The sequence below is a fragment of the Lycorma delicatula genome, chromosome 9, assembly GCF_047948215.1.
Source record: "Lycorma delicatula isolate Av1 chromosome 9, ASM4794821v1, whole genome shotgun sequence".
NCBI lineage: Eukaryota > Metazoa > Arthropoda > Insecta > Hemiptera > Fulgoridae > Lycorma > Lycorma delicatula.
The window spans coordinates 76,700,795-76,720,947 of NC_134463.1; the positions used below are offsets into that span (position 1 = coordinate 76,700,795).

A 20,153-nucleotide genomic window follows, 5' to 3' on the forward strand; every position below is an offset into this window, starting at 1 on the left:
AGATTATATTTAAATTCTTTTAAATAAACTTAGTACAGAATCTTGAGATAAGACAATTTTTACCTTAATTTTTCATGAAAGTACTTTCACAGATCCTGCATCGCCATATTGAGATAATATATGTATCATTTCAATATTTGTACTAGGTGATTTATTTAATAGAATTTAAATATATATATTCTTACTTAGTTAAAAATGCTTTACCATAATTATTTTTTTAAGATGAAAAGTTTCACATAGGTAGGTTTTTTGTTTAACTAAATATGTATGTGTATGGTAATATTTATTTTCTAGAGAATTAATTTTAATATCGAAAGTTACATAAAATAAAGTGTTCTTAAAAGGAATCTATGTACATTTTTGAATCTATTAAAAATAAAAAGAATATTTTTATCTCTAAAAAGTCATTATAAAATATTAGTTTGCTTACTAAGGTGTATTAAAAACAATGATTTATTGGTAGATGTAGGTGTGATTGGCTCTTGTTCTCTTTTAGGTAAACTTGTTAAAGTAATCATTATTTATTAATGTTACAGCTCCTAACATTTTTCTAAGATCTCAGTACTTATGCGTTTTCTAGTAGAGCACTAAAAAATAATTTAATTTCAACTTACTGTGAGTTTGACTTAAAAGCATGCCTTTTATTATTACTACATCATTTATTTTTACTTCAAAATATTGTTTTATTCAATAGCGTAGATCTTTAACATTGTGTGAATATTCATAGAAGAATATTTATTAAAATTTAAATAAGTTTTAAAAAAACTGTAGAACATAGGAATATCTGTTACAGTTTAGATTAACCAAAATCTGATTTCATTATCAATTATGACTGGGCCAAATAACAAGGTTTTTTATGTAATATTTTATTTTATTACTAATTTTTATTTCATATCTGGTTGTATATTCTTTATTGATGTTAAACTGCATTAGAACAAATAACTTTTTTTTAAATATTTGTGTATTATTTTAATATTACTGTTAATTTTCGGAGTTATAGATGTATACCGCCTATATTTTTATTCTTATAGATATTGTGAAGCACCTGCATCAATAGCCCCATATGAATGGCCTGATGATATAACAAAGTGGCCAATATGCAGGAAGGCATATCCTCCGACTCAAAGACTGAGAGCAAAGGACAAGTTGGCTGCTGAGCATATGGTCTGTGAAGTGATTGGCCACCCTTGTTGTATTGGTATTCACGGTACTTGCAGAATAACAACTCGTGAATATTGTGATTTTGTTCATGGTTACTTTCATGAAGAAGCTTCACTTTGTTCTCAGGTATTTCATAAATTTTTGTTTTTTTTGGGCATGCATCTTAATTTTAAAAAATGAATTACAATACGCTTCATATAATGATGTAATACTTTTTCTATTATTACATTACTTTCAATTTCAATTCTTTATTCCATAAACTCTTAAAATTGATTATGATGTGTAAAAACTAATTCATAAACTGATTACTGATTCAGAAACTGGTATTTATTTACTTAGTAACTTTAGCAAATTTCTAATTGTACAGTTTAGTCTTTATTATAAAAACAAGAATTGAACTTTATATATGCATGAATGCTTCACCTGACTAGGATTGAATCCATTAGTATTTTTAAAAATGTTTGAATTGGTTACATCTGAGATGTTTTAATTCTATGTTAGCAACATTGTGTTCATTTTGTTTCTATTAATAAATTTCAGGATAAAAATAAACATTTAACTTGACAGAAGTAGGTAAAGAATTTAATAAAATGCCCTTTTTTCAGTAGTGCACATAAAAGTATATAAATTTAAATTCTTAAATGTCATATGTAAGATTACCAGAATACAGAAAATTTACAGTATTATAAATTAAATTCAGAGAAAATTTTTTTACTTACATTTAGAGAAAGAAATTTCCAAAAATAATTAATTTCATATGAAAATTTTGTAAGTCAAAACATTTTTTTAACCAATACAATTACTATTTTGTTTGAATGATTAATGTATATGGTGGATTTGATGTAAACATTTTTAGTATATGAAAATCCAGTCATAACTGGGATTAAAAGCTGGGATCTCTAGATGAAAGGCTGAATTTTTGCCTCAGAGATTGCCAGAATTAATCTTTACTTATGTGTTTTATTGAGATCAGATCTTATCACTTAACTTTTGGTGAACTGATGAGTTTTCAACAGTTTGTTGTGTTTTAGAAATTGGTCATATGAGAAAAAATTGATTTTAATGATATTTTAATGTTTTTCCTCTAACAGACTGAAAAAGATTTTCCAACAAAAATTGTAAGTTTCAGTTTAATGAAAAATTAGTGATTAAATAGAAAGATAAATTTTTGTTTTGAAAAGTTGTCTCGACAGCTTTAATTCATGAAATACGTTGGTAGAATTGTGTATTTTTATGTGAAATAGCATATTTAATTTTACTTTTATGAAAATATTTTTACAGATATCAAGTTGAAATAAAAAAGAATAAAATTGTAATTACAGGTGTCTTGTTTGGATAACGTATGTGGTATGATTCCATTCTATTCACCAGAAGTGCCTGACCAGTTTTACAGGCTCTGGACATCCCTTTTCCTTCATGCTGGGTAAGTAATATTCCTGTTTTTTTTTTTTTTATTTAAATTTAAATTTATTTATTACACAATCATTTTGAATGTTGCATTAATTTGTCACTTTATATCTTAATTTGTTGTTGCATATCAATGATTAAATGTCTTTAAAAATATGAATTAATGTATTTATATAATCTGTATCTAATAACAGGTATTTAGATTGTACATGTTAATTAAAATAAAAAAGAAATGTAGGGCCCCTGGCTAAGATAGTAAATCTATATTTCTTACAATTTGGTGGTTTCATTGTCTTGCAGATTAATATTCTGTGAGTTGAAAGGTATGACAAGAGTAAATTCTGATGGCAAAAGTAATATTAAATAAATCTCTTTCTGTAGATCATCCAAGTGGAACAACACTAGATGCAGGTTTGCTGTTTGCCAAAAGTATTTCATTAATAGTTGTTAATAACTTTAATTATGCCACTTTAGAGATGATCTAATCTACAGAAAAAGGAAATGTGATGTATGTGTTAACTGTAATTAATTTAAAGATCACTCTCCTGATAGTTACATAAAATTTTAATGATATATGAAAGTATAATGAAGCATGCTAGGTTTACTTAAGGTGTGAGTCTTTTTATGATTTATTGACTAAACTATTCGTAAAAAAAAAGCTTTCAATAAGAAAAAATTTGTTTAGTATCATCACACATTAAATATTTATAATATTAAATGAAAAAAATATTGTTGAAGACATTATAGTGGTAAAAAGAAAATTATTTTTTTTTAATGAAATTCTGTTAATCATTAATTGGTAATTATGTTTTCTGAATGATTTATGTAGTTTTAATATAAAATTCCTAAAATTTTATTAAGAATACATGTAGAAGAAATCTAGAAAAGACAAGATGGCACAAGTTAGAAGTAAGATTAATGATCGTCTAGCTGCATTAATCTGCATTATTGAACAAATCCTCATTTATTATAATTGTAATGTATTAGATCATTTCCAGTGTTCTTTCTGAAAACTTTGTAAAGATGAGATAAATGCATCTTTTTCTAATGTTATCCAGGACCATAATGTTAGTACAAGAACAATAATCTGATTGTGGTCAATTTCTTATAACATACCTGTCATATATCCTCTGATTACAATCATTTCATTATATAAGTTAATAGATTTATTATATTCTAGAATTTTGGGAAGTCATATTCTCAATCATCAGGATACTGAAGCTACTGCAGTTTGGTAACAGTCTACTTAATCACCAAATCCCTGGCACTTCAGGAATTATCAGTACATTGTCAATACTAAAGAGTATTAAATAAGTGTTTGTGGCAGTGTATTTATTAAAAAAAAACTTTCCGATTAGTTTTATTGTTTGTATGATTATGTTATAACTGGGGTGCTTTGAGTGTTTCCAGTTTACTTTTTACATGTTCACTGAATTCTATACCCCTATATCAATTTGAAGCAGTTATTACTTTCAAAAACTGTAATCTTGAACAATTAATATCATAGAATATTTTTTAGTTCATACTATTTCATTAAAAAATAAAAAATTAATATTGTTTTAAATCACAGTGCTATGAATATAATAAGCAAAGAATAAAAAACTAATGAAATTTTACATTTACATGTGTATTATGAAATAAAACTTAAAATTTGTTTGATATTTTGTTGTGAAGATGTTGTTAAACTGCAATGTAAAATGCAGTTTCTGATTGTTTTTATCTGGTAATTAAACTATAAAATCAATATAGAAATAAATATATGAAATTAAAAAAAAGGTCTATCACATATACTGAACATATTATAATGTTTGATGGGGATCACACTTAATAAAAAGGAAAAATATAAAAAAATAAATATATTTTAGTAAAATTAAAAAATACACAGAACATATGTATAATGTATAAAAAAGCAGACATATTACATTACAAAAAATCCAGAGAGTAGAAATTTGCTAACAAAAGGTTCAGAATTCACAAAAATTATCTAAAACAAATTAAAATTTACTACTTTACTGTTTTATGAAAAAGACAACTAAAAAACGTATGAACTCGCAAAAAAAATGTATTGAACAGAAATTGAGTTAAGTTTCTGTGTGATATAAAAAACATTATTTCTTAAAAATTACAGTACATTTAAAAGAATAAACTTAACGACAGTCGGTATTCAAAATACTATATTAAAAATAGTATTACTTCTTTAAAAAAAATCTGTCATCTGTACTTGCTTTAATGTTGATCATTTATGAGCTGCAAGTTCATGTAATCATTTTAAACAAAGAATATTTGAAGAATTGCTTTCTTTTTATTACTCCAACTAACCCATAGAATAGACAACATTCATAAGCTTTTTCATGAGATAATTATAATTATGAAATAATAATTTCATTACTTCATTACATCACAGTTAATTAATTAACGTGTTTTCATCAGTATTCTCAGAAGTTAATTTTGTAATTAATTTAACACAATCTAAAATTAACATACATTTTTTACTACTCAAATTGCAAAAATATCAATTAAAAAACCCTATAAAAACAAAGATCAATAAAAGTATGTTTCCTGTTGAAGCAAAGCTTTATTTGAATAGTACAAAGTGAGCAACATAAAACCATAACTTAACAGCTGCAGAATCGGTAGGTAATGCTGGAATGAAATTTTATGAATGATACCAATAAATTAAATAAGAAAAACATAAAACATAATTTAAATGTTGCATCTATTATTTACCTTCTTGTTATAAAAGATGTTCAAAATGACCAAACTGGGCATCAATGCACTTTTGTGCTCGACTGATCATATTGAGAGTTGTCTTGAGGCAAAACATTGTCAATTGCGCTAATTTCTTGGTGAATGTTCACCTTTAATTCATCAATATTGTGGGGATTAGATAGATAAACTGTCTCCTTTAAGTAGTCCCAAAGGAAAAAATTGCAAATAGACAATTCTATCTGTCCACCAAAAATGTTTTCAAGAAGCCAGTTGCAATAATCAAGTTGTCTCAATTTGTCTGTCTCCTTCAGCTGTTGCACAGTTGTAACACAGTATGGTTTCACTTTTAATTCATGAAGAATTTTATGATAGGATGTGTATTTAACAACAGATTGTTGGGATATCTTGTGTAGCGATTTTTTTGGGCTGGTAGTAATTCTTTCAATATTGGCAATGACCTGTGGAGTCCTAATGTCTATTTCGTTTTGCATTTGAAACTGAACCTGTTGTACGCCATTTTTTAACTAAATTCTGTATGCTACTCTTCGCTGGGATACAGGCATTTTGAGATTTTTCTGTGAATACTTGATGTGATTCTTCAAACAATCTATAACAGAAATATAGGCCTCAACTATAGCTATCCTTTCCTGGGTTGAATGAGGCATTTTACACAAATACAACTGCACTCACAGTAGTGACATGTAACCACTTGACAAATGGCAGCAACAGTCAGTCGTAACATATACAGCCACTAGTCGTGCTAGTTCATAAATAGTGATGGGTAGCAGTTTCATTATGAGTTCGTTTTATGTTGCTCACTCTGTATATAAGATTTTTTAAATGGTGTAATTTTTTTTAATTAGCTAGAGCTGTTTTGAACAGACCAGATAATCGGGAATTTGGGAAATCAATGTTCAGATAATCAGAGTCCCACTAATTTTAAATTACATTGGCACTTGTATTCTTTGATCCCATTAAATACAAATGATATGCAGTCAACTATAAGAACAGAAATTAAATTACAGAAAATAAATTACAGTAGACAGTTTTAACTTTGTTAATCTGGAGAAACCTTTTATTGAACTTCTGATCATATGTATTATGCCTGTATAATGTATGTATTTATTTATAATGCCTGTTGAGTCAAAATTACCATATTGATTCAAATAAAAGTTGCATTCTTACAGTTTAATTATCAAAAAAGAAAAGATAATAAAATGCTGAGATAAGTCTTGTTATTATTAGGCAGCCATTTCAGTGATTTGTGTAATAGCATAAATATTAAGATTAATATTAACTTTATACTATAATTGTGAAAACTCATTATTTACAATAGCGGGAAAAAATCAATCGTTAGGTTCTATATCTCTACCATTCACTTTGTTTAAACATTTGAAGCTACAGGAATTTAATCACTTTAAAAATTAATTTAAAAATTTATTTACTGAAAATTTGAAAATTGATTTTATATTTTAAATAATGAGATGAATGCTCCAGTGCTCTTTTGAAATTTCAATAGCCTGACTGTACAATACATATTTAGTTATGTATTTTCAACAGTATATTAATGCATAGTGAGTATGGCTTGATAGGTAATTTACATGTAGGGCATTGAAATTTCAGGATTATATGGAACATTTTTATATTATTTAGGTCATTAAATTTTATTAAATAAATTTTTTATCAGTTTCTGAACCATCTTTCTGCCCATCTTTCTGGTATTTTTTATTGATGCAGGTTTTCCCAATTCTTCTTCTCTTCTGAAGTCTGTCTTTGATTGTTTGTTCAGGTGGAAGATTGTTTCTGCTGTACACATGGCTTCTGCTTTTGAAACGGTGTTGTAGTATCTTATTTTTACATTTATTGATAGGCATTTTTTAATATAAGTGTACCAAATTAATTTTTGCGCTTCAGCTAGTTTTTTATTCTTATTTGGATTGAGGTTTTTTTTCGTTTAGGTATTAATTCTCCAAGGTATTTAAATTCAATTACTGTTTTGATTTTATTATTGTTTATATTAACTTCTTTTAATCATGTTGGTTTTTGAGGTGTAATTTCTGTCTTTTCAAATGGTATTTTGAGGCCAATTTTATTTGTAATGTTTTGAAGTTCTAATATCTGTGTTTTAGCTTTTGTCGATCTCATTTGCTAGTAGTGCCAATTTGTCCGCGAAACCAAGACAGTTTGTATTAATCTTTTGGCTTATTTTTACTTTTGGGGACGTACTTTGAGGTATTTCCTCATTATCATATTTAGGGCACAGTTAAATAATAGTGATGAGAGCCCATTCCCTTGGCACAGTCCTGTTTTGATCTCAAATGGTTCAGAGAGCGTGCCACTGAATTTTTCCTTTGACTTCGTGATTTGAGGGTCAGTTTTATCAAGTATATTAATTTAGTATGTAGTCCGAGGTGTTTTAGAATTTTTAGTAGGGATTCTCTGTGGATGCAGTTATTATAAGCTTTCATGAAATCTACAAGTGTTATTGCCATGTCTCTGTTTCTTTTCCTATTATAATCCATTATTAGCTTGAGACTCATGATCTGGTCTGGACAGCTCCTCCAGGGTCTGAAACCTCCCTGGTATTCTCCTAGTTCTTTCTCAAGTTGTAAACTGATCCTGTTGAGCATTATTCTTAAAATAATTTTGTATGTTGTGTTTAGGAGTGAGATTCCCCTGTAATTTTTAGGGTCTGTTTTGTCCTTTAGTCCCCTTTTTTGTGTAGTGGATGGATGAAGGCTGTTGTCCAGTGTTCTGGTAGTTCTTCTCTGATCCAGATGTTGACAAAATGTTGATGAAAGGCAATTTTTGCTGATCTTCCTGCATGTTTTCAGATCTCTACAAAAGTCTGACCTTCTCCCGCTGCTTTGTAATTCCTCATCTCACCCAGTGCGTATTAAACTTCTTTTATGTGGGAAGGTTGATGTTTTCTGGTTTGTTGTTATTGGGGTGTTGAAATTTAGGACTTCTGTCAGTTCTTCACAATTTAGTAGCTTGTTCCAACATTTAACTAGGATTTCCACTTTGTCTTTATTGTTAGGCGCCTGTTACCGTTTTCATTCTTTATTAGTTGGGTTGAGGATTTGTATTTTTGGAGATATTATAGTAGTCTAATCTGTAAGATTATATCTAAGACACATTTTAATTATTTGTTATTTGTAGTTAGTATTAGAAAAGACTGCTGTTCATATTTAGACCAGTATTAAAGAATAAATTCAGCATGGTGCTGATCAGGAACTGTGACAGTAAATTTGTTTGAGCTTAAATTGTTTGAAAATTTTTGTTAGTTGGATGGATTAAATATGCAACATTATTACTACAGTTAATTCATTCTTGTTTGTTAGTCTTTATTGAGAAATGAGCTGATTTTAATTTAACATTGTATTTATACAATAATGTTAAAATTATTCCTCCTTTTTTTAATGATAAAAATTTAAAGTTTGCAAAAATTTTTTAAAATTGTAGGAAGAATTTGTATACAAACTATTTAAATTTATAAAATTCATATGTATCTAATTCAGTACAATATGTAATTTTTTTTCTCTTGTTACCACAGTGTGTTGCACTTGGCTATAACCCTTGTGATTCAGTGGTTTTTGATGAGAGATTTAGAAAAATTAACAGGATCATTAAGAATTATGATTATTTATATGGGATCAGGTGTGGCTGGAAATCTGGCTAGTGCAATATTTGTTCCATACAGAGCAGAGGTGAGTATATAATAATAATAATAATCTATTTACATTAATTATTCAAATAAAACTTTTAAAAAAATTTGTAATTTTGTAATAATATTATTTTACCTGTAAAATTTATAATCATTTTTTCCATATTCATTTCTTACTTTTATCGAGATGTAGTTTTTTGCCTTTGTGTTTCTTGTGAGCAGGATTTTTTCATGTAGGTAGTGGTTTTTTGTAGACCTGCAGAATCAAAATATTTTAAGGATATCATAAAGTAAGAATGAAAGAACAGAATGAATCCAGCAAAGGTGAGAAGAACACTCATGCAAACTTAAAAACCCCTGGGAACAAAACAAATAAATACCAATAAGTAAAACTATTTATTGTGGTCCTAGAGAGATCAGTGTCAGTTGAAAATAATAAATAAATTTAAAAACCTAAAACTGTACTTAAAATCAAAAATGCACTTTTTCAATCATTTGAAGTCAGTACCAAATTACTGATTTTTAAAATATTTTTATTTGGTTCCAACTTGAAATCAAAATTTAAAGGATTGAAAAAGGATGTTTTCAGCCTAATTTTTTGAAGGTTTTTATTTTTATTTTATTTTTTTTTTTATTTTTTAAAAGCTTCATTAATCATTTCTAAAAACTATTTTGTTCCATGGCACAATGTAGTTAATTTTATAAATAAATCTAAAAATGATTCTTTTGTTAAATTTATGGGAATGTGTTAAAGCTCTCTCATTTTACATTATTCAATTTACTTATGCAAAGATCTGCATACAAAATTAAAGAAAAACATTACAATATCAACTAGTGATTTTTTTCCATTTGCCTGTACTTTATCAAATTGATTGTGAAATGATTCAGTTGGAATGAATTGTTATTGTAATCTGTTCTTTGGTAAGCAAATAAATAATTCTATTGCAGAAGTATCTCCAGTTTTTCTGCAAAAATTGTATCCTTGAATCAAAATATTTTTTAAATATCAAAAAATTAGTTATAGAATTTCTTGTTTCAGTAGAATTTACTGATCTGATTATCTTTTCATTACTTTTGTTTTCTAAATAAAATAAAATAATTTTTACAGACATTGAAGGTCATCTATTCAAAAAGTATCTAACTTTAGGCCATGAAAAGAAATATATAATCACTTCTAGATCTTATCCTCACAATGCATGTATGTCTCAACACATTTAGCCCAATATATTTATCGTTATTTAAAACATTTCTGAAACTCTTGTTTTAGAAAGGCATTCAGCTGTACCATCCCATTTTCCGTAACATCTTCTTATCTCTGTGATCCTTTCAAAGATTCCAACTTTTCAGGTGGCTTTTACATTTTCAACTTAGAAGTAATCAGCCATTTCTAGAGAGTATGGATCTTTATGAACCAGAGTAATTGCTATTGCACAACGCAGAAACAGCAAACACAAGCAAATTCAAACAATAAAAATACAATAATTATTATTGTATTTTTGCAATAATTCCTTCCCTTTTTATTTTGATATTGAATTAACATGATCTATCAACTCTCACAAATGATCTATCACCCTCACAAAAAATGCACCCATACATAATATTTCATAAACTTCATGTAAATAGGGTATATAAATATAAATGTATATAAAAAACTTTTCATTCTACTGTATAGTGAATACAACCAGCCACCTCACTCATGTTTTAATTAGCATTGCTAGGTCGAATTCCTGATGTTGATAAAAGTTTATTTATTTTTCAAATAAATGTTATCCTTAATAGACATGTTAATAATTTCATATTACATATGTGGATATCTTTATCGTCTATGTTCTCTACCTATGGGAAAACATAGATCTCATTTTATTAAGCAGGTGTACTTCATAATCTAGGTTCTACAAAATATAAAATTAACCCAGAATTGATTTAATAATCGCACTGAATATAATTGACTGCAATTAATGTCAAATGTTATATAGCACTGGTGACATTCAGTGTTAAATAACGTCTGCGAACTATCATAGAGTATAAGGTTATGTAAGTATACAAGTTATACATACAATAATAGGAACTACCTCTAATTATATTCAAGAACATATTTCTTATAGCTGTGTCAGTCCTTGTTTATTAATAGCGAATAATGTTGTCTACCTGTCAGGTTGTTTTTTTTTCAATTCTTTGGTAAGAAACAAATGATTGCTGTATATCATGACGTATGACATTTTTTGTTTATTTATTGTTTGTGAACATTATACCAATATTATAATAGAAAAATGATGTTTATAATAACACAGTTTTTTCAAATTTATATGTTCTATATATATATATATAGTACATATATATATATATATATATATTTTAATTAATAGATAAAGAGAAATCATGACAAACATCAAAGATTATCCCAAAAAATCAATGAAGACCTATTATGGAAAAATAAATAACTCAACCCAACCCAAATTATTTGGAATAACACAACCCAATTTAAATAATTATGATAAATAATCAGTAAAAACAGGACAGACAAAGTAGCTTCAGAAATCCAGAGATTCAAATTAGAAAAATTAAATTTCCTTATCAAAAAAATTTAGAACAATAAAATTAAGGCATTGTAGTTGGACCAGTGATTTTATACGGAATTAAAATGGCAAATCTGACGCTGGGTTTGAAAATCTACTCAAAATTGAAAGGAAAATCCTTAGGACAATCTATAGTCCCAGAAAAACAGAAAAAGGGTACAAAGTAAAATCAAATAAGGAATTCTATAAAACCCAATAAGATTTGGAAACCAGATTTGGAAATTAGGAAAAAGGTTAAAATTTCTTGGGTACATAATCTGATTGAATAAGAAAAGGCTAATAAACAAATTTTAAAATACTTTGCATATTAAAAAGCCAATCAGGATACATAAAGTAGATGAAAGAGGAAATTCTAAACCTAAGGATAAAAAAGGAGGCCTGTTTGAGTAGAATGAAGTTTAGAGAAATAATTTGTAATGCAAAGGTTCTTGTGGATCAAGGTAGAAAGTACACCAGAAGAAATTGGACAGAAGAAAAATGAGGCATTCCGAGAAAATAAAGGAAATATGAAAAAGAAGGAAAGAAGAAAAAATTAAATGATATAGTGTGGTTCTTAGCAGGCTACTTAAAAAAATAAATAGATATTGGATACTTCATTGTTCAGTTAATTTTACAGAAACATATATATGTATTTATTTTTAGTAAAATTAAGTGTAATGTTTCTGTATTAAACATTATTTGCATAACTATATGTTATCAGAAGAGTGCTTTGCAAGAAATGGCAACTGAACTGAACATATTAAGAGAATCTCAGATTACATGTTAAAAGGCATAACTAAAGTTCTGAATAAATTATATAATGTAAGCAAATTTAAAATTACTTTGAAAACTATTTCTTAATTTCAATTTTCTCATAATTTTATTTTTTACACTATTGGTTAATTAAATTATGCCATTTTATGTATGTTAATGTTAATCATTTTTTCATGGTGTTTATAAATACATATATAACACATTAAGCCATTAGTAAAATTATAAATTTACATAATTGATATTTATTTACAAATTTATTTTTCAGGTTGGTCCAGCTGGAGCTCAATTTGGTCTATTGGCATGTTTGATAGTCGAGGTGTTAAACGCTTGGCCGATGTTGAGGCATCCTCAACACGCCCTTTTGAAGTTGCTTGGCATCAACCTAGTTCTTTTCCTTTTTGGTCTTTTACCTTGGGTTGATAATTTTGCACATCTTTTCGGCTTTGCTTTCGGCTTTCTTCTGTCATATGCTCTTTTACCATTTGTATCTTTCGGTGAATATGATCGACAAAAGAAAATTTGTCTCATTTGGGTAAGTATTATTTTGTTTTGAATTATGATTTTATAAAACCATGATAAATTTTATAATTTAATTTATTATTAGATCTCTACTAATTTTAGGAAGCAATTTTAGGCCTCAGATTAATAGTAGAAGGAAGATTAAAGAAAAACAAACCAATATACTTGGCGTTTATAGACCTAGAAAAGGCATTCAATAACGTAGACTGGAATAAAATGTTCAGCATTTTAAAAAAATTAGGGTTCTAATACAGAGATAGAAGAACAATTGCTAAAATGTACAGGAACCAAACAGCAACAGTAATAATTGAAGAACATAAGAAAGAAGCCGTAATAAGAAAGGGAGTCCGACAAGGATGTTCCCTATCTCCGTTACTTTTTAATCTTTACATGGAACTAGCAGTTAATGATGTTAAAGGACAATTTAGATTCGGAGTAACAGTACAAGGTGAAAAAATAAAGATGCTACGATTTGCTGATGATATAGTAATTCTAGCCGAGAGTAAAAAGGATTTAGAAGAAACAATGAACGGCATAGATGAAATCCTACACAAGAACTATCGCATGAAAATAAACAAGAACAAAACAAAAGTAATGAAATGTAGTAGAAATAACAAAGATGGACCACTGAATATGAAAATAGGAGGAGAAAAGATTATGGAGGTAGAAGAATTTTGTTATTTGGGAAGTAGAATTACTAAAGATGGATGAAGCAGGAGCGATATAAAATTCCGAATAGCACAAGCAAAACGAGCCTTCAGTAAGAAATATAATTTGTTTATGTCAAAAATTAATTTAAATGTCAGGAAAAGATTTTTGAAAATATATGTTTGGAGTATCGCTTTATATGGAAGTGAAACTTGGACAATCGGAGTATCTGAGAAGAAAAGATTAGAAGCTTTTAAAATGTGGTGCTATAGGAGAATGTTAAAAATCAGATGGGTGGATAAAGTGACAAATGAAGAGGTATTGTGGCAAATAGATGAAGAAAGAGGCATTTAGAAAAATATAGTTAAAAGAAGAGACAGACTTATAGGCCACATATTAAGGTATCCTGGAATAGTCGCTTTAATATTGGAAGGACAGGTAGAAGGAAAAAATTGTGTAGGCAGGCTACATTTGGAATATGTAAAACAAATTGTTAGGGATGTAGGATGTATAGGGTATACAGAAATGAAACGACTAGCGCGAGATAGGGAATCTTGGAGAGCTGCATCAAACCAGTCAAATGACTGAAGACAAAAAAAAAAAGTAGATCTCTTAAAACTAGGCCAGATCAATGCATCTTGAGTTGATATTTTGAAATTTAATTCATAGCTTTTACAAAATAGTTGAATTAAAATCCATGTGGTAATTATTCTACAATTGTATATATTTACAAGGTCATCATCGTAATATTATACAGGTAAAAGAAGAATAGTTGGGTTTTAGCAATTCAAGTCAGGAAAAGTTGTTGAACAGCCACTTTAACCACTGCATCAGTTTCTGTATTGTTGTTTAGATGTGTTCCTTCGTTTTCTATGATTTCTGTTCAAGAAGGCTAGTATGTTTTTTTGTGGCATGCCGGAATTGAAATCAGTAATTTTAATTCAATGTATATTTTGTTATATATATGAGAAGGAGCTATTACATGAAAACAGTAAATGATGCTGGTTTATTCAATTCAGAGAAATAGGATCTTTTCTTAAATAGAAATCGTCTGGAAAGCCACCAATATTTGAAGAAACTGTAGAATGATGTAGACAGTCTACAATCAGAAGTCCTAATAAATCCCATCACTCATTGAACCTTTGAGTTACAAATTTCAAAAACAACCATTTATAAAATTCTATATAAAAGATTGCAATTGTATGAAACAAAGTTCATCTACTATAAGAAATAAAATTGTCTGATACAGAAAATTGTTTCCAGTTCTCTGTTGAGATTTTAGATGAAAAGAATGAAAAAAACAAATCATTTTTGAATTATGTAATTTTTATGAATGAAGCTACTTTTAACTTAACTATTTATAGACACAATTACTTATTAATTATTTATAGTATTTTATAGACACAATTTACGAATATTGGGACCTAAAAATCAACACTTAATTTTTGAAAAAGCACATGATGACATGTTAATATTTGGTGTGGTTTAATAAAATATCATGTAATTGAAGCTTTTTTTCTTTGCTGTAAATACAGAGTAAGCAACATAAAACCGAACCATAATGTAACTGCTGCAGAATCGATAGATTATGCTGAAATGAAATTTTATGAATGATACCGATAAATTAAATAAGAGTCATAAAATGTAATTTAAATGTTGCATTCATTTATCTTATTGTTGCAAAAGATATTCAAAATGACCACCTTGGGCATCAATGCACTTTTATGCTCAACTGATCATATTGAGAGTTGTCTGATGCAAAACGTTGTTGTCAGTTGCATTGATTTCTCATTGAATGTTCACCTTCAGTTCATCAATATTGTGGGATTGAGATGCATAAACTCTCTCCTTTAACTAGCCCCAAAGGGAAAAATTCCAAGTAGACAACTCTGGGGAATGTGTAGGCCACCGTCCTCTGCTGACAGCTGATTTATTTATGAAAGCTGCATGAATGCGATTCAGCGAAACATTTGATATGTGACACGTTGCTCCATCTTGTTGGAAGAAGTTACATTCTTTTTCATTACCAGTTAAATGTGCATAAAATTCTTTGAAAATGGCATCCTCTGAACTGGCAGTAATTCTCCTTTCAATATCTGCAATGGCCTGTGGTGTCCTGACAGAAGGTTGCCTGTTTCATTTTGCATTTGAAACTGAACCTGTTGTAAGCCATTTTTAAAATAAATCATTTATACTACTCTTTGCTGGAATATAGGCATTCGGAAATGTTTTTACAAATACTTGATGTGATTCTTCAAACGATCCAGAAAGAATATAAGCCTTAACTGTGACTATACTCTCCTGAATTGAATAAAGCATTTTACACAAACAGTACTGCACTCACAATACTGCATTGCAAGAAAACGTATACTGCACTGACAAGTAACCACCTGACAAATGGCAGCAACAATCAGCAGTAACATATACATCCACTAGTCGCGCTAGTTGTGTGAGAGTCTTTAATAAATAGTGTTGGGTAGCAGTTTCATTATGAGTTTGGTCTCATGTTGCTTATCCTGTACTATTAATTTAAATAATTTTCCTGATATATTAAATGAGTAATGCTTTCCTCAACCACATGAATTAAAAATGTACATCAAATTTACTTTCCACAAGATGGTACTCCCCAACTTCTATACCTTCATTAATCAGGCACTCAGTGAAAAATTTATAAATAAATGGATAGCAGGCCTTATCCTTGGGCTCCAAGAAGTTTGAACCTAAACCCTAGTAATTTTATCTTATAGTGATAAGTTAAAAACATTGTTTACTCATAAAAATTACGTAACCTGAATGACTTAATCGGATTAATTAAGGAAGCAATTACAGCCATAGCAGACAAATATATTACACATACATTGACAAAAACTGAAAATCTATTGGACGTTTGCTAAATATTGAAATTCTTTGATTAAATAACAAAATTATTTGATGGAGAATTTGGCAAATAGAATATATCTGTAAGTATTTTTGTTTTTATTTAATCCATGTCTTAAACCCAACATTTTTTAATGATAAATCTGTGTAGTGTATGTATTATAGATATATAATAAAGTTATTTGTGTACGTGTTTATTATACATACAGTTAATACATTTGCATATTTAGATACTGTCAATGTAATCCTCAATACAGTCCTATGGGGGAGGCTGTTTCTTATTTATTGTGCATACGTGCTTAATGGTTGAAATATTTATTGAGTAAAGCCCCAGACCTCCTAAAGAACAAATATAATAAATAAACCATTTAAATTTCTGTATTCTAAAAAAAGTGAGTACATTATAAAAGCCTTCTGTATCGGTCTATATGTTTGTATTACCATTTACATGATAATTCCTCAAGAGATTCTACAATAAAAACTAATTTCACAATTAAAAATTTATATAAATTTAATATTACAAAATTAATATTTTGAACATTGTTGACTCAAGCTGATAATTTTAAAATTATAATTTTTGTTACTCCTGCAATTGTGTGAAGACATTAACCATGATAATGTGACAAATGTTACAATTGAACTTTAGTAACTGTGATGTCGTAATTTAAAGTTGCAAGGCTTGACTTAACAGATTACTTCATTCTTAATACATGTGTTCACACCAGTTTATTTTTATTCCCAAACATTCTAATTAGCCAGACTGTTCTGAATGATGTTTTTTTAACAAAAATATTATATGTGTGTTTTATTAACACTTACATAAATATATATTTTTTTTAAATCGCCTTCATATGTCTAAAATAGAATTTAAGCAGTTTTCTGGTTAGGATTCTTTATTAAGCATTTCTTTGATGTACTTTACTTTTTATTTCCATTCTTTCAAAATTCATTTCTTTTTTTTTACGTTAAATTCTTTTTTAAATGTGAGAAAATTATTTATGAAAATTAGTAGAAAATGATGTAGCTGTTGATAACCAGAAAAATTAGACTTTTGTAATATAATACGTATTTTTTGCTCATGCAAAATGATGGAAATTTTTAATTTCTAGTTTCCCATCTAGCTAGCTCTATAGCAGACACCTAAAGAACCAAAAAAACTGGATGAAAATTTTCCAGATGTTAATGTTCGTATGTACATGTATGTGTTTGATGTTGGCATCTACACCTTATATCTCTAGAACTGATGGACCAATTTTGACCAAACTAAATCAGACCTCTATGTATGGGGCAATGATGCCATTAAATTTTCAACGTAAAAGATCAAGGAAGTGAGACAGTAGAGCAAGGTCATCTTCCAGTATTTTCAGATTTCGCCTAATTAAGGTCATATTTTTCTTAGACATATTTGTTAACAATTAAAAAATAACAATATTTACAAAAAAGGTTTTGCAAAATCGCACCCCCACCCCAAAAAATTCTGTTGTAGTCATCTACTATGTTATGACATTACAAGAAAGCGAAAGAATTAAGTAAATGAATAATATTTAAAGTATTTAAATATAAAATTTAAATGTATACTTTTTAATATAAAAAGTAACTCAGTTTGGCTGGGTCTCGAACTCGATTGCCCAATTGACTCAGTATCTGGTACATTAAGCCTCATGGCTACACCAGTTTGCCAATCGTACTAGCAAAATTGTTCTACGTAAGTTGTAAAATTACATTAGTTTAGTTAGTGTCGACCATTGCCGCTAGTACTGCCTCACCTGCACGAATTAAATACGATATGCACATGTGCTTTAGTTAGAATCATTGAATTAAATAAACGAAGAAATATTATATTTAAATAAAATTATAAATATTTTAAATTAAGTTTTGTGTGTGTAAACTGTGCATCAGAAACAACCCACAGTTGTAGGAAAGTCATACAACTGTGTTGTCAGCTCTTTTTTTTTTTATATATTATCCAAAAATAAAAAGAAAGTATTTTGGTATAATTAAATTAATCGTAGTTTTTATGGAATTTTATTTATGTTTTTTGTTCTGTGAAAATATTAAACATTAAACATCACCAAAAATGTAATTAATGTTTTTATTATTAAAAATTATTGGTTGGTTCACATTAAACATATTATATTGGTTCATATCTATTGCTAAGTTTGTCATTTTGTAAGAGAGAATCAGACTATATAGACTAACGAAATATTATTTCCTCCCATTTAAATACTAATCAAGGGTAAAAGTATTCACTGTACATCCATAATTTGAAGGTGACTAATTTTTTATTGTCTTTAGTTTATTATTTCTACTTATGAATTATGTTTAATGCTAATTATATTTTATAGGTTTGCCTAATGTCATCTGTCTTCCTGTTTCTGTTGCTGGTTCTATTATTTTACATTATCCCAGTGTACGATTGTACATTTTGTTCTTATTTAACGTGTCTTCCATTGGCACGTGACCTCTGCGCAACTCAAAATATCAATTTTAAACGTGACGATTCTGTCGTATGACGAATGGGGAGGCGACGGTTTCATCGCAGACCGTGCGTCATCATCACTACTTTTATTATTACAACTATTATTACGACATTACGATCTCATCATAAGAAGTCATTTTGCTGCTGGAAATATGTAAAATTTAAGATTGCTGAATTTGTATTTTTGTTACCAAGATCATTATTATTATAATTATGTTAATTGGATATGTTACAGACGTTACAACTTGTTATTTCTATAATAATAACAAACACTTTTACAAGTTCATAAACTTATACGAAAATATCATATTTCTTAGTTTCTAAGAGACAAGATTAACATTTAAATTTTGTTTTTAGTTTTCCATTTAAATTTTACACTTTTTTATTTTAATTATGAAATAATATTATAGTTCTGAAGATGATTTTTTAATAAAAGTTAACAATGTAGTTGGCTTTTTACAAAGAAGAAATTAAGATCTCAATTTAGCTGCCAATAGTAACAATCTTGATTTAGAAGATTAATATTATTAAATAATACTTAATTTTTTACAATATTTCCCAATTATTTATTGGCTGGCCGGCTAACACTCTGTTCTAAACAAGCTGATTTAAGATTTGTTTCGTGGCTATGATTTTATATTTTTCACAAATTCAGTCCATTATCTTCAAAATAATCTCATTGTAACCTGATATAAATTGTTATGAAGCAGTAAAAGTGATAATATAAAAATACGTATAAATGATCATTTTAGATTAGTTTGTTTCTGCTTTGGTTGGTAAAGATTTCAAGTTGACATATATTTTTTAATCAGTAAATCGCATTTTATTCATTAATTACTTATTACTTATTGTATAATTATCTGATAAAATGGAAAAATAATACTCTTTCCTAAAAAAAAATAATGATAATTAAAATTAAAAAAATAAATAAATTTATAAAAAATGAATAACAGAACTGATTTTCTCTAAAATTCTATATCAATGTAAAAATTAAATTAGGAATTGCCTGTAATTGCAACATAGTTTATGTAGAAAAGGATGATTCTATTTTTCATAAACAATTAGAAAAGATGAAGAGATGATCAAATATTGACAACCTAAGTTTGGATCCACTGTGCAGTCCTTTTTTATATTAATTACAATAAATTCCAAGTTGTAACAAATTTATTGTTATTATTATAATTAATTGATTTAAAAAAGCTGTGATTATTATTTAGTATGATGGGTTTCTTTTAAATACAAGGAAAGTTATTTAGTATTTAGTTTTATTATAATGTATCATTAAGGTTGTAGTACTTAATTTCTATGATTATTACAATGTTTCCTTCTTAATATTTTAATACTGTCAATTTGTATT

The 20,153-nt window shown here is 27.9% G+C and overlaps 1 protein-coding gene across 4 annotated transcripts in view; it reads left to right on the forward strand.

Moving 5' to 3' along the window:
• The window catches only part of rho-5 (rhomboid-5), a 552,643-nt gene extending 533,570 nt beyond the window's left edge, over window positions 1–19,073 (forward strand). For 2 of the 4 annotated variants that reach the window (XM_075375248.1, XM_075375249.1), the window contains exons 17-21: window positions 1,032–1,287; window positions 2,484–2,584; window positions 8,834–8,987; window positions 12,539–12,805; window positions 18,663–19,073. In XM_075375248.1, coding sequence (XP_075231363.1) covers window positions 1,032–1,287; window positions 2,484–2,584; window positions 8,834–8,987; window positions 12,539–12,805; window positions 18,663–18,830 — 946 coding nt within the window. In that variant the 3' untranslated portion in view covers window positions 18,831–19,073. The remainder of the gene's footprint in view (window positions 1–1,031; window positions 1,288–2,483; window positions 2,585–8,833; window positions 8,988–12,538; window positions 12,806–18,662) is intronic. The other 2 variants (XM_075375250.1, XM_075375251.1) reach the window with 2 other exon arrangements.
• The last annotated feature ends 1,080 nt before the right edge of the window (window positions 19,074–20,153 follow it).